Here is a 13,431-nt window from a genome sequence, read left to right on the forward strand (position 1 = left end):
GCATAAACACATTTCATTACACCAAATACACAAAATAATGTTCTTTTTAGCAGCATCATATGACCCCTTTAAATGTTATCCATATTGACAGACAGGCATGTTTGTAATTAAACAAACTCTTCTCCTAATACCACAGAGCTTTAAAATGGTTTCTAATCAGAGAGTTTTGATCTTGGGCCAAAAGCATTTATGTTAGAAAGAGCTAAAGCATGAGCAACCATCTTCTCATTTCTCTAGAGCTTGTTTTGGAAGGACACAGCACAGTCAATAGAGGTTGGAATTAGTGTTTCAGCCGTAGAAAGCACAAAGATGGCTTCAAAGACAGCAGACAGCAACTGCAGAATTTTAATGGGTGTCCTTTGCCCCTCTAGACCACACACACACACACACAGAGCACTCACTCAGTATCAAGGGATGATGATGAGTAACTCACCTGTTGCACCTCTGTTTCACCATTTGAAGTCTTCTCCGAGTACACAAAGGAGTTGAAGATTCTCTGTGTGGAAAAGAAGAGACAACAGTTGCTGAAAGCTGACAAATAAAAGTAAGGAACTGCTAGACTGAAACAAGGAAGAAAATGGCAATGACAGGTAGAATATCTGGTAGAATTTATCCGTATGCACCAGGACTTTTGGTTAATTACTTTTCTGGTAATTTTTCAGTAGTGTGATAGTAGCTCAGTTGAGTTCAAAATAGTGTAAAACAGTTTTCCAGGAATTAGCTACTTTTTTCCAAGATGCAGCAAAACAAAACACTGTTTTTAAGGTTACATTGTCTTGCAAACACAACTTCACAGCAAAGTTGCTAAACATTCTCTCTCAAAAGTCTGATTCATTCTAGTAAATCAGTTAATTCGAAAGAATCAATTAAAAACAACTCACTGATTCACTGACTGCCAAACTGAAACACGATTTCAACAACGATTCAGTATTTCAGTATTACTTATTGTGAAACATTTAACTATAAATATTCACCACAAGGTTTTCAACTCAGTTATACAAATTATACTGTACATGTTTTACAGTTGAGTTATGAAATATATTATCGCTTTGGTCACACTTTATTTTCAGGTCCAACAATTAGGCTAACTATGACTTTTGCCTCAGTAAACTCCTAATTTTCTGCTTATTAATAGTTAGTAAGGAAATTGTTAATTTAGGTATTGGATATGGGATTAGAGATGTAGAATATGGTCATGGAGAATATGTGTTTTGTAAGTACTAATAAACAGCCACTATGTTAACAACAGGCATGCTAATAAGGAACTAGTTAATAGTGAGAATTGGTCCCTATACTAAAGTGTTACTGTAGCTTTTAGTTTAGCAAGCTACAGGTTCAAAGTAGCTTCCCTTCAAACATTATGCTTATGTGAATAACTGATGATAATTATACTAATTATATTTTTCTTTCAAAACTGTGATCTCCTTATTACTGAAAGTACACTGGGTGATTCCTTTGGTGGCAAAATTCCTAGAGAACTTTCCAGAAATCATAGGCTTCAGGTGGATTTCAAGTTTCATCTAGTACCTTTTACCTAAATGTACAATTGCACCACATGTTTTTCCAACATGATGCTCATCGTAGACACAAACACTAGATATACATCTAAAGCCAATAATTACATTACATACTGCACAAAAGCTCACCAAACATTTGCTTAAATACGACTGCAGACGTTTCGTGTAAGCCTCCTAATTCCGGGCTAAATGAGCTATGGAAAATTAAATATTTCTATGTCTACACCTTACCATTGTAAACCTTCAAAAATATCCTACAAGCTCAACAGTTCCTCACAATGACTATATTTGCTCTTTGCGCGCCTCATTACCATGACAATCCTGACACGGAATATCGCTGCGGAATGTGTCATAACAACTTGATGGATTCCCACCCCGTCCAAAAAATCACTCACCATCAGGAGAACTGATGATCTTTAACACTTAAGAAGAGAAGAAACTCTTTTAGTCAGTGTGTAATATGTCTGAGGTCAGGGTGGTCACCCACATTAAAGATGATGAAACGGGCACATGTCCACACTCACCTAAGGCCTGGAATTTCATCACGAGTGCATGTTTATAAAAAGCAAAACAAACTGTGGGTGATGTATGGATGAGCCCCACCTTTGTGAATAAAGCTCCAGACACAGAAGCTGTGGAAAACTAAGTGAAAGAAGAAGCTTGTCATTTCAGACCCTTCTTGTAAAATAAACACAGGCACAAACACAAATAGCACACCGGGCACCAGCGTGGGTCTTTCCCCGGTGTGGTGGATTTGTTTTTCGAACTGCTCCGATGGCTTTCACAGCTTTACCCAGGCCAAAGAGGAATTTCGCAGCTTGTAACTTGAGAACCCTCTCAACAAACGTGAAAACTCTTGAGAGGAAGGTCTTTGAGGTAAGAAAACTGAAAAAAAAAAAAAAAACACAGGGCGCTACACTATTCTTATGGTTCCAGCATTTCACCTAAAGTTTCCCTTACAGTCTATTCAACCGCACTAAACAGTGACTGTTTTTTGTAAAAGACTTGAATGTTTTGTGTATGTGAATATGCATCTTAAGTTTCATAAACTGAAGTATATATCACAGTTTAGGCATATGATGGTATGAAATTTTCATGTTGCAATTAATTGCTAATGCTTTTATCACGGTATACGGTATTATCACGGTGTTGAAATTTAGTTGCAAAAAAAGTGTTGTCAAACTATAACAGCTTTAATAACTTTTTTCTTATGACAGAAAGAACTGAACCTTTACATAGTGTACAATAAAGTAATACACAAAAAAATGCATAAAGTAAAAAAAAATTCACAGATTAAAGTGCAAAATAATTATAAAGACCAATAAGTAACACTTTATAATATGATCTCATTAGTTAAACTTAAGTTAAAATTAAAATTAATTAAAAAGTTACAATTAATAATGAGCAATAGCTACATTTGCTACTGAAGTTTTTAATCTTTGTTAAAAAAACACAACTGTTTCATTAAATAACACAGTTGCACATTTTGATTTTAACGTGTTATTAAATATTGAAATTACCTAAGATTAATGAATGTTTAGAAAAATTTTTCATTGGCAGTTTATGTTAACTAATTAATTAACTAATGTTAACTAACAGAGCTTTAATGTAGCCTAAAGTGTGACCAAACAACAAAGAATCTAAACTTTTTCAAACAATATCTAGGGCACGTTGTAGTCTAAATTAAAATGTAAAAAAGTTTGAAAATAAATAGCCTATTAAAGGGGTCATATGATGTTGCTAAAAAGAACATTATTTTGTGTATTTGATGTAATGCAATGTGTTTACGCGGTTTAAGGTTAAAAAAACACATTATTTTCCACATACTGTACATTATTGGTGCTCAAATCGCATCATATGACCTAGTGAGTCTAAATATTGAAGTATTTGGTGCTGTGATGAACACCACTGTGAAAACAAAAATCTGAATGGCTGTTTAAACCATTTAAATACATTTTAGAAAGTAGTGCAGCTGCTTTGTTTATGGGGTTTCCGGGGTAACGGCTGCATTTCTGCAGTTTAGCGCCATCTGCTGTCGGAGAGTGAATGTGCGCTTTCATCCAGAGCGTCTTTCATGTGTTCCGCCATGCGCTTCTCATCCGTGCTTGTTTACATGAGAGTGCTCCCGCGTCTTTCACGCAGCATACAGCGGTGTTGCGCACTGTAACCACTTGATGGGGAAAATATTAGCGGCGCTCCGATTGATCGGCTACCGATCACAATCGGCCGATAATCACGTTGGGATGATCGATCGGCGGTCTCTAAAAAGGCCCATGTCAAAAAACCGATCTCAAGCTGATGACGCTGCTGTGAGAGGTTTGGCACAACATGCAGCGGCACCATCTCAGTCTCTGTCCGGTGCGGGTAAAATAATTATAATGCTATTTCATTAAATAACTTTTAAAAAGTCTTTTGTCTTTTGTCAAAGTCATTTGAAAACTTTGTGTGAGACGTAATTTCACAAACAAGGTGAGTGAATCACCGCGCACGCGCTCTCACTCTCACTCTTTCTCTCTCAAAATATGCAAATGGTTTCAAATCACCACATCGCGTCTGTCTATAAGTGAGCTGCATGCTGCACAGTTGACAGGAATTGTCACTTGCGAGGCAGTGTCACATCGTTACTAAAGTTTATAAATTGCATTTCTTTTTAATTCTTGCCAGTGTTTAACCATTCAGCGCTCGCGCGCTCTCCTGGGGACCGTGCGCTCATGCACACTCGCACTCGCAGCGCACACACATAATGCCAGGTTCACATTACTCCGTTTGCAGTGCATACGTGGTGCTTATTTTTTCCGCGCTCATGTCAACGGATTAAAGCATTCACTGCACACGGTTGCGGTCCTGCAGTGCGTTCCAGGAACGGCGCGTCTGTATCAGTGCAGAGATCGTTTCCACACCGAGTCTATTTTTGCTGCGCTGCAAGCACTGAATTAAAGTAACAGCGCATTGTTTGCAGTAAATATTGTGTGAAAGCTGCTTCTCCTCTCACAAGAGACACCTATGAGGAGAATTCCCCCCCATTTTCAAAAATGAAATTCAGGCCCTGAATAAATGTCTAAAAATTCTGATTGGAGTATCACTATAAATAGTTATAAATGATAAAAAGAAGGCTTTAAAAAGATCGGTATCGGTGATCGGTATCGGCAGATACTGCTTTCTGTGATCGGCGATCGGTGATCAGCCTCAAAAATCCTGATCGGAGCACCCCTAGAAAATATTCTTAAAATGCATTCACAAAATCTGAATAATTTGTAATAAATAATTATTCACGGTATTTTGAAGTGCCCACAATAACAATAGTGTGCATATTCATTACCGTGATATATCGCATTACCAAATACTGGCACATGTCTAATCACAGTAAAGGCTCCCAGATTATTTTGAATAGGACGTCGCTGAAAAAAGACTTCACGTTTAATGAAGTCTATGACAACTCTAAATTATTCACAAATGAGTTTGATTTAAATCGTAAACTCACAAACAAGTTCAAAATGGTGTGTGTCTTGTGAATCTTTTTGAGTCCTCTAAATCAAAATCAAAACGTTAAGGCAGTATTTTTGTTACCAATACTCCACAAAAATATTTTTAGTCCCCATGACTTTTCTACTTGTTTGTGATTTTCTGGATGAGAAATTTCAGAGCTTGGCATAACTGGAAATTAAAAAAAAAATGCTCACAGGGTTAAAAGATTTAATTAATTTACATGAATTTTCCTAAGTCTAGAAATCATTTTTTTTAAATTAGGCTGTATCAAATATCTAGGTTTTTCAAGATCGTGGTAATCATAGTTCTTGTTTTGTCTTATTTTAAATACTTTTAAGTTATCTTGAAGCCCCCTGTTTGAGAACTACCACTTTAGAGAGTTAATATGACAAAACTGATGATATGGATGCAAGCAAAGACTTCTCAACTGTCACCAACGGTGACTAGAATTTAAATTATTGTTGCAATTGTTTAGTCACATCTGTAACCACTTTAGTCTTGGTCTGTAGCCCTGCAACAACAGAAAGAAATAGAGTAGCATCAAGCTATGCCACCAGCAATACTCAGTGCCTGAACTTTACAAATCAACGAGAGACTCTTCAAGCCCTCTCCAAATTTGGACTATCCACCGTCTAATCCTCGCAGACAAGTTGACATTAAAATGAATGACAAGCTATAGGATTTTAAGCAATAACATACCGCTGTTCAACTGAGTGGGGACAAAGAGGCCTATGTGCAGCTGCTTTGGCTCAGAATTTGGTGTCCAGGGCGGTTATCAATCTTGTCAACCCCAGGGTTAATCTTGACTGCAGTTGAATAGATGTCTGGAATGACTAAACCTCATGCTGTCTTTGATCCAGGCTTGTCAAGGCTTCGGCACTCCCTTCAACAGAGGCACGGCCAGGGAGATTGACTAAAACCAAGCCCTCTGCAGGGTGGTTTATTATATCAAGATTGCCGTCTCCCTCAGCCTAAAAGCAGCCACTTAACAATAATTGCCTCCACCTAAGGAATGAAACCCATAAGTCATGTCCATATTTCAATACACAAACAGAAAAGTGCTCTGTCATTCTCTGCATACCTCGTAGCAGTTGCGCAAAGCTAATGGGCACAGATGAGCTTATTGGATTTTAACTGCACATGCTCTTCCGTAAAGTTTCCAGGCATTGGTTGAGGAAACAGCTGATGCGCTGTGGGAGCGGAATAACACTGGAGCCGCGGCGTTGATGCTCGGCAGCATTTCCATTAAAATGGGGCAATGAAGGGGCATAAACCTATTAGCAATTCAGTCATCTTCAAAGGCCAGAGCCCATCCAGCTAATCCTCATTAATTTGGGATTGTACAAGGGAGTGAAAGGGTGTGCTCACACAACACAATGAGCAGAAAAGGTGCCGTAATCCTCTCTTTAGGCCTACAAGGTCTAAATCATTGGACTGACCATCCCTTACCACTGCAGTAAAGATATAGGTTAAAGAGCAGTAATGCGTTTTTGCTCTAAGGTAAATTGACATTTGCAAATCATAAACATAACAATCAACGAAAAAATATAGGTCAGGACTTAAATTTTATTAATCTGTAACTTATTTGATGAGCAAAAGTGGGCGTTACATAAAATAATAAGGTCACACAATGAAATAGTTTGCTAAAACAAATATTTGATCATGTGGTGGCTATCCAAGTGATGTCATTGGACAAGAAATGCTGTTTCAGAGGAAAAACAAGTGGATACATTTTAAAGATTAGGAAAAATAATTAAATAGGTTATTTAGCATTATCGTTTTAAGTTGACTTCAAGATTGTTCATCAGTCATGAGGGATGTGAAATATGATAAAGAAATATGACAGGGACAGTTCCCAAAATGAAAAATCTGTCCTTTCTTTTCACCCTCATGCCATCTGTGGAGCACAAAATGAGATATTTTGAAGAATATTTCAATTGTTTTGTCCATAATGAGCTTTCATTATATGGACAAAACTGTTGAAATATTCTTTAACATTGTAACAAAAAGCAAATTGGACCCATTGACTTTCATTTTATGGACAGAACAACTAAGACATGTTTCAAAATGTTTTCTTTTGTTTTTCTATGGAAAAAGTAAAGTCCTGTAAGTTTTGGAACAACATGAGGGTGAGTAAATAATAAAAATTTAATTTTAAGATATCTATTGCTGCCAGGGTTGCCATGTCAGTGGTTTTACCATGGAATTGGACTACTTTTACACTGTTGCTGCGGGTTAAAGCGATCTCCCCTCAACCCCCAGAACACAGTTACAACAGACGGGACCCCCATCAGAGGGGAGAACCGCAGGAAAGCGGACCTGGCAACCCTGATTGCTGCTATCAAAAACAAATGTCATCTAAAGCAAATTCCTGACTGCAAATCCATGCATACAATTTCACAATAAAAACAGGGAAACAATATTAAATGTCATTAGCACTATAACTTGTTGCATTTTTACCTCATCACGTATACATTTTGTAAAACTAAATTCAATTGTAATTTTTATACTGTAGTAACTGATTTAAAATTGTTATATGCTCAAACGTCCCAATGAATTCATTATGACCTTAATTTACCTCTTGTATGTCATTTTATTTTCAATTATTTGCTCAACTGATTGTTTTTTCTGGATGTAGGCCTACTGAAAATTGCCTTCAAATAAATGTGTTTTATGAGAGTAACTGACAAGTAATCTGACTTGAAATCCCATATTTACTCTCTGCAGCTGACAACACCTAGCTGCTGCGGCAGCGACAGGGGAATCTGGGTACAAACAGAGAAGATGAAAGCACAGACAACAGAAGCCAGTCTGGGATGCTATTGCGATTTCCTGCCGCAGGTACCCCGCTCGCCCCCTTCCTCCCTCCCCCACGCTCAAACTCTCCCTACAAAGGCTTCTGCTCTAGAATGAGGCATCCTTCCCTGCCCTCTGATGTGTTTTCCCCCATCTCCCTCTCACCCTCTCCCAGTTTTCTAAGGATGAGCCAGAGACAAGGCAGCACTCTACATCTGCACCGAATATGCAGAAATGCTTAATAAACACACTGGCAAGAACCAAAAAGCAATTTGAATGTAACATTAACTGACAAATGAATACTGAAAACGTACTATAGATTGAACCACAGAGCTACAGATAACTCAAATTTTGATTCCCCACTGATGAAAGAGTACCATGGTATTATTGCAGTGTATTGGACATTATATACTGCAAATACCATGGTTTATGAATATCATTCAATAACATCTAGGATTAAGAAATATAACTATATAGTATTAAGAAATATAAATTACATCAATATTACACATTTTAAAAGATATTTATATTGATATTTATGTAGTTGCTCTAAAATAGGCCTATATATATTTTTAAACAAGCAAAACAATTTCAACCAAACAGCCATTGTTGCCATTAGATTTACACAATTTAACGAAATAACAATATTTAATTATTTATCATTTAATTTAGCATTATTATTATTTTTGTCTACTGAATGTTTTCTGTCTCAATATATGCATGTAGGTTTCTTTATTCTGGCATACCTAATCAAATTACACATGAGTAAGACCAGTAATAATAATAATAATAATAATTGTATTTTATTACCAAACTCCTAATAAAACTGGTTCTTACAACAAACAGTCAAGAAAATGTCCAGTTTAAAGATATGTCAAAAGTCAGATGTTTGTAGGGTTGGGTAACGAAACCCGGTGCCAATATGGTACCGGTAGGCCTACCTATGTAACCGGTATGTACTAGAACCGAATCAGAACGCAGATTTCGGTGCCACTTAAATGCCTGAGCAATCGATTGAAATAGGCTATTTGTCCTGGTTCTCCGAAATGGACGTAAGAAGCATGGGCATCGCTAGGCCATTTTTAGCGGGGCTATAGCGATTAGCTCCATAAACTGTACACAAATTTGTGATCGCCACAGAGTCAGTCCCCTTTAAATTTCATATGAAAACGGCGGCAGACTTCATCTCCTCCCCGTCTTTCAGCGCGCTCTTCTATCTGCAGACCGCGGCGGCGCAGTGCGAGCGGACTCAAACAGAAACAGAGGACACAAGGTGTGTGTACTTCATCTCCTCCCCGTATTTCAGCGCGCTCTTCTATCTGCAGACCGCGGCGGCGCAGTGCGAGCGGACTCAAACAGAAACAGAGGACACAAGGTGTGTGTTTATCGATAGATTGTTATAATATCTGTATCTGTGCAGTTCTTTGTCATAAATACAGTTTACAAAAGGTCACGAGGGAGCAATCGGTTTCCCATCTACTGTAAAGTATTCGCTGCGTCCACCCCTCATCATACCACAGCTGTTTCCTCCAGCGAAAATCTAGCCCTTAACACATATGAACGCATACTTTATAAAACGATCATGTTGCTATTTTCATTTGAAAATGTAATATTTAACATAAAACATATTACAATGCATGTGGCATACATTCACAGAACTGATTTAAAGACAGTGACAGACAGCACTCAGTCAATTCACTCATTTTAACTAAATATCAGAGTGATTGACAGAGATACAGTAGAAACATTATGTGTGGTTTTGTATTAAATATTGTTTTAATGACCCAGATCGTAAAATACATTTATTAGCCTTAGAGTAAGGGAAGCACAACTCTGGAAATGAGAGCATCCGAGGAGCATGTGAATGCTATGTATAATTATTTTAAATATTTGTAATGTTCTTTAATGTTATCAAGCTTTTTTTTTTTTTGTGGCTCTTTTTTTTTTTTAAGTATTGGTTCAGGCACCGGTACCATTTTAAAAGTATCGATTTGGCACTGGTATGGTAAAAACCCCAATTGATACCCAACCCTAGATATTTGTCAGAAATGTTGTAACTTCTACGTTTTTCTCGCGCACATTCATCAATATTGTTAGAAAAAAAGGGTCTTAACAGATACTGAAGTGCAGCTAACATGTTTCACATTAGCAGTGAATAAACTGAAGTGTGTGTGTGTGTGTGTGTGTGTGTGTTTGTGAGGGGGTTGGGTGGACGAGAAAAGAGAGTGAGTGCAAAATGAGTTCCACATGTGAGCATATATGGGTGGACTGCATTTATAAGCTCACCGAGTTATCAGGTTAATGGAGCGTTATTTGTTTTAATGGGTTCTTTAATACCAAAACTTCTCAAACTTATCTGACCATCAGAACTGAAGTAATGACACTGTATAAGGCTGGCGCAAAAAGGACTTTGGTTTCCACAGTTACGCACTACTAGCACAGACAAAACATTGCATTCATATACTTTCAAGGTCTTGGACCATGTGTAGTTCAGCTTAGTCTGATGACTGTCTGGGATGTCTTCTTGAGGGAAAAAAAAGTGTAGTATTACTATAAAAGAATCTTTTAATACATCCAGCATCAAAATACTGTTTGAACGGGGATATACACTGGGCCTCACTCAACTTAGAACGTGGAGATAAATCACCTACAGAGATAACACACCTTACGCCAGTGGGTTCTTGATCCGCTCTAGGCTAATCTTATGTTTTAGGCTGCCCCTCCACCGAGAGAGAGACTGAGTGTCAGTGGAGGGGCCGACAGAGCCTGGGGTCCTACAATAACAAAACCTCTTTGTGCAAACACCGAGGGGCCCGTTGAGAGACCAGGTCACAGAGCGGATTCTCTTGCAGATTCTCGCGGCAGCCCTGTTTTTTTTTTTCAGTCCAGCAGACAGGATATAATGGTTTCCACATGTGAAGGGGGCCCAAATAACAATGACAACAGTTGAGAGGCCGAGTGTTTTATTACCTTGAATTTCTGCGTACAGCCATCGCTGCAGGCTTACAAGATCCAATATGCACAGCACATAAAAAGGTATACCTGTGTAAAGTACCTGTTTTTGCAAATTATGAAGTAATGTAATTTAGGCATTTTAGTAGGGATGCACCGAATGTTCGGCAACCGAAATTGTTCGGCCGAAAATAGCCAAAAAAGCTCTTTTGGTGTTCGGCCAAATAAGTGAGAAGACCGAATAAATTGTACCGAACAATGACGTGACATGATCAAATAGATGCACGCGCTAATGCAGCAAACATGTCAGCAGTGTGGAAACATGTAAAACTGTCAGAGAAAGATGCAAAAATCATTACAAGCACCGACAGCCAGAGACTGTTTAGAACTGCATCGCATGTCTCCGATGAGAAGAGGAAGGGGTGGCTGTTGCTGGTTACTGTATGATGATTGAAATCGCGAAATGGCCTTAAACAATTAGTAAATAAACTGCAGAATGTTGTTTTCTAATACACGCACAAATTACATGTATTCATATCCATTCAAGTCCAAAGGGCGAGGAAAATCTGCACTGTTGTTACTCGTCAGTTGCTTAGTAACATTTTATGAATTTTTACAAGGCATGGATGTGACAATGTGATACGTGCAACTAGGGCTGGGCGAAAAATGTATCAACGATATAATGTTTCATATCATTCGGTATCGATAATTATTGACATTTTTTATAACCTTTTTTTAAAACAAAGAGCAATAGAAAAAAATGCACATACATTTAACCACTGTATTTTTAAATTAACTCAATTTATTGAGGCAAACAACAAATATTTTTTTTGTTTTAACAGTCAAAAACAAAATAAAAATTAAACAAATATCTAATTTCTAATGTTTTATATGCAGATTAAATAGGTTAAACTTTTGGCTTGTTTCCCGAGGCCACAGAAGGGCGCAATGAGTAAAATAATGCAGCACATTTTAAATGTTCAACGCAAGGAAGTAATAGTCTATAAAGAAACTTGTATTACATCTAAATTAACATATAAATCAAATATAATTCTGTAAATTGCATAAACAATTATGAACAAAACAGCATCAGGTTTTTATGCATTGCTTAATACAAAGAGTCGAATTGCCCATCACACAGATTGCCTTTAAAAAGATGATGTGAAATGCAGTGAGATGCAGTGAAAAGGAATAAACCTCCACAAATTTGCGAAGTGTAAACTGTTTTAACTTTGCATGGCTTTCTATACATCTCTTGTGTGAGACGCGAGTGCAGCAGTCATATTTGTCCGTCTAGAAAATGCGCTGAATATGCGTTCTGTGTGAATGGCTTGGTTTCGGTTTTAACCTAATCAAGATCTTCTCCGCATTGAGCTTCTATATTTCTCTAATATTTTGAATGAATAACGCAGCAACTGTGCGTCTCGTGGGCTAGACTAACAAAACATTAAACTACAACGTCACTTGCATCATCACCGCATCACGTGCTCCACTGATGACGCTCCCTGACGCACACCTAACATTCAATTGTACTATTTTTGCATTCAAATGCAAATGTTTATTTTAAATTCGACTAATATTCATTCTTTACTCACAAGCTCCTCATCACAGGCAGGCACAGCCCTCATGTTCGTGTGTGCTGTCTGCGTCACTCATAGCATGTGACTATATCGTGCACTATATCAACATTGTTTATATCGTTATCGAAGAAGGTGTACCGTCGATAAATATCGATACCGTTTTATCGCCTAGGCCTATGTGCAACAAACATCTTCTCAAATTCTTAATGAGAATCATTTATAAATCTGCTGTTGTCAATAAAAAGAAGCACTGAGGTCTTCCTGGGGGTTTCGGCCAAAATAAAAGCTCCATCAACATTCATAAACATTAGTATTGTAATATTACTGTAGTTCTGTAAAATAAAATAAAAAAGTAGGACAATAATAATGATAATAATAACAGCTATATTAATATATTTATTATAACATTCACACATAGTGCTCAAATCTGTGGATTTGTATCTATGGGATCTGAAATATTTTCTGTTTTAAAAGAATTCTCTTCTGCTCAGCAAGGCTGCATTTATTTGCACAGTAAAAAAAATGCATGCCCGATTCAAGAAGGGGGTCTCAAAAATTACCCCCCAAAATTTTTTTACTAACTTTTTCAATTAAATTGTGCTTTGTTGGTATAATGTCTGCTAGAATGTTAAGAAATGTTCAGTGTTAAGTAATTATTTTTAAATTGTTGTTTTGTAATTGATTTTTTCTTTGAAAAGCAAGACAAAACAGTAAAAAGCTAAATTTGGGTATTTAAAGGGGTTATATGATGCGATTTCAATTTTTCCTTTCTCTGTGGAGTGTTACAAGCTCTTGGTGCATAAAGAAGATCTGTAAAGTTGCAAAGACTAAAGTCTCAAATCCAAAGAGATATTCTTTATAAAAGTTAAGAGTCAACCACGCCTACCTAAAACGGCTCATTCTAACACACCCCCACATGTGTACGTCACTGTGTGGGAAGATTTGCATAACGCCGCCCAAATGTTCACGCAAAGAAAGAAGGCGTAACTTTTATTTTCGCTGTAGTATTGTTGCCGCCGCTGCCATGTCGTGAAGGCACTGTGTGTTTTGTTGTGAAAGCGAAACTACTTTGTTTGACCTTCCAAAAGAGGACGATATCC

General features: G+C 37.4%; 1 protein-coding gene across 1 annotated transcript in view; it reads right to left on the reverse strand.

The window, feature by feature from the left end:
* LOC107659003 (VWFA and cache domain-containing protein 1-like) overlaps nt 1-13,431 on the reverse strand; it is an 89,495-nt gene that overhangs the window by 54,681 nt on the left and 21,383 nt on the right. Inside the window, exon 2 of the mRNA XM_016447766.1 lies at nt 434-496. Within this exon, the coding sequence (XP_016303252.1) occupies nt 434-496 (63 nt within the window). The remainder of the gene's footprint in view (nt 1-433; nt 497-13,431) is intronic.

Source organism: Sinocyclocheilus anshuiensis, unplaced genomic scaffold (genome assembly GCF_001515605.1).
Source record: "Sinocyclocheilus anshuiensis isolate Anshui unplaced genomic scaffold, SAMN03320099.WGS_v1.1 scaffold311, whole genome shotgun sequence".
Lineage (NCBI taxonomy): Eukaryota > Metazoa > Chordata > Actinopteri > Cypriniformes > Cyprinidae > Sinocyclocheilus > Sinocyclocheilus anshuiensis.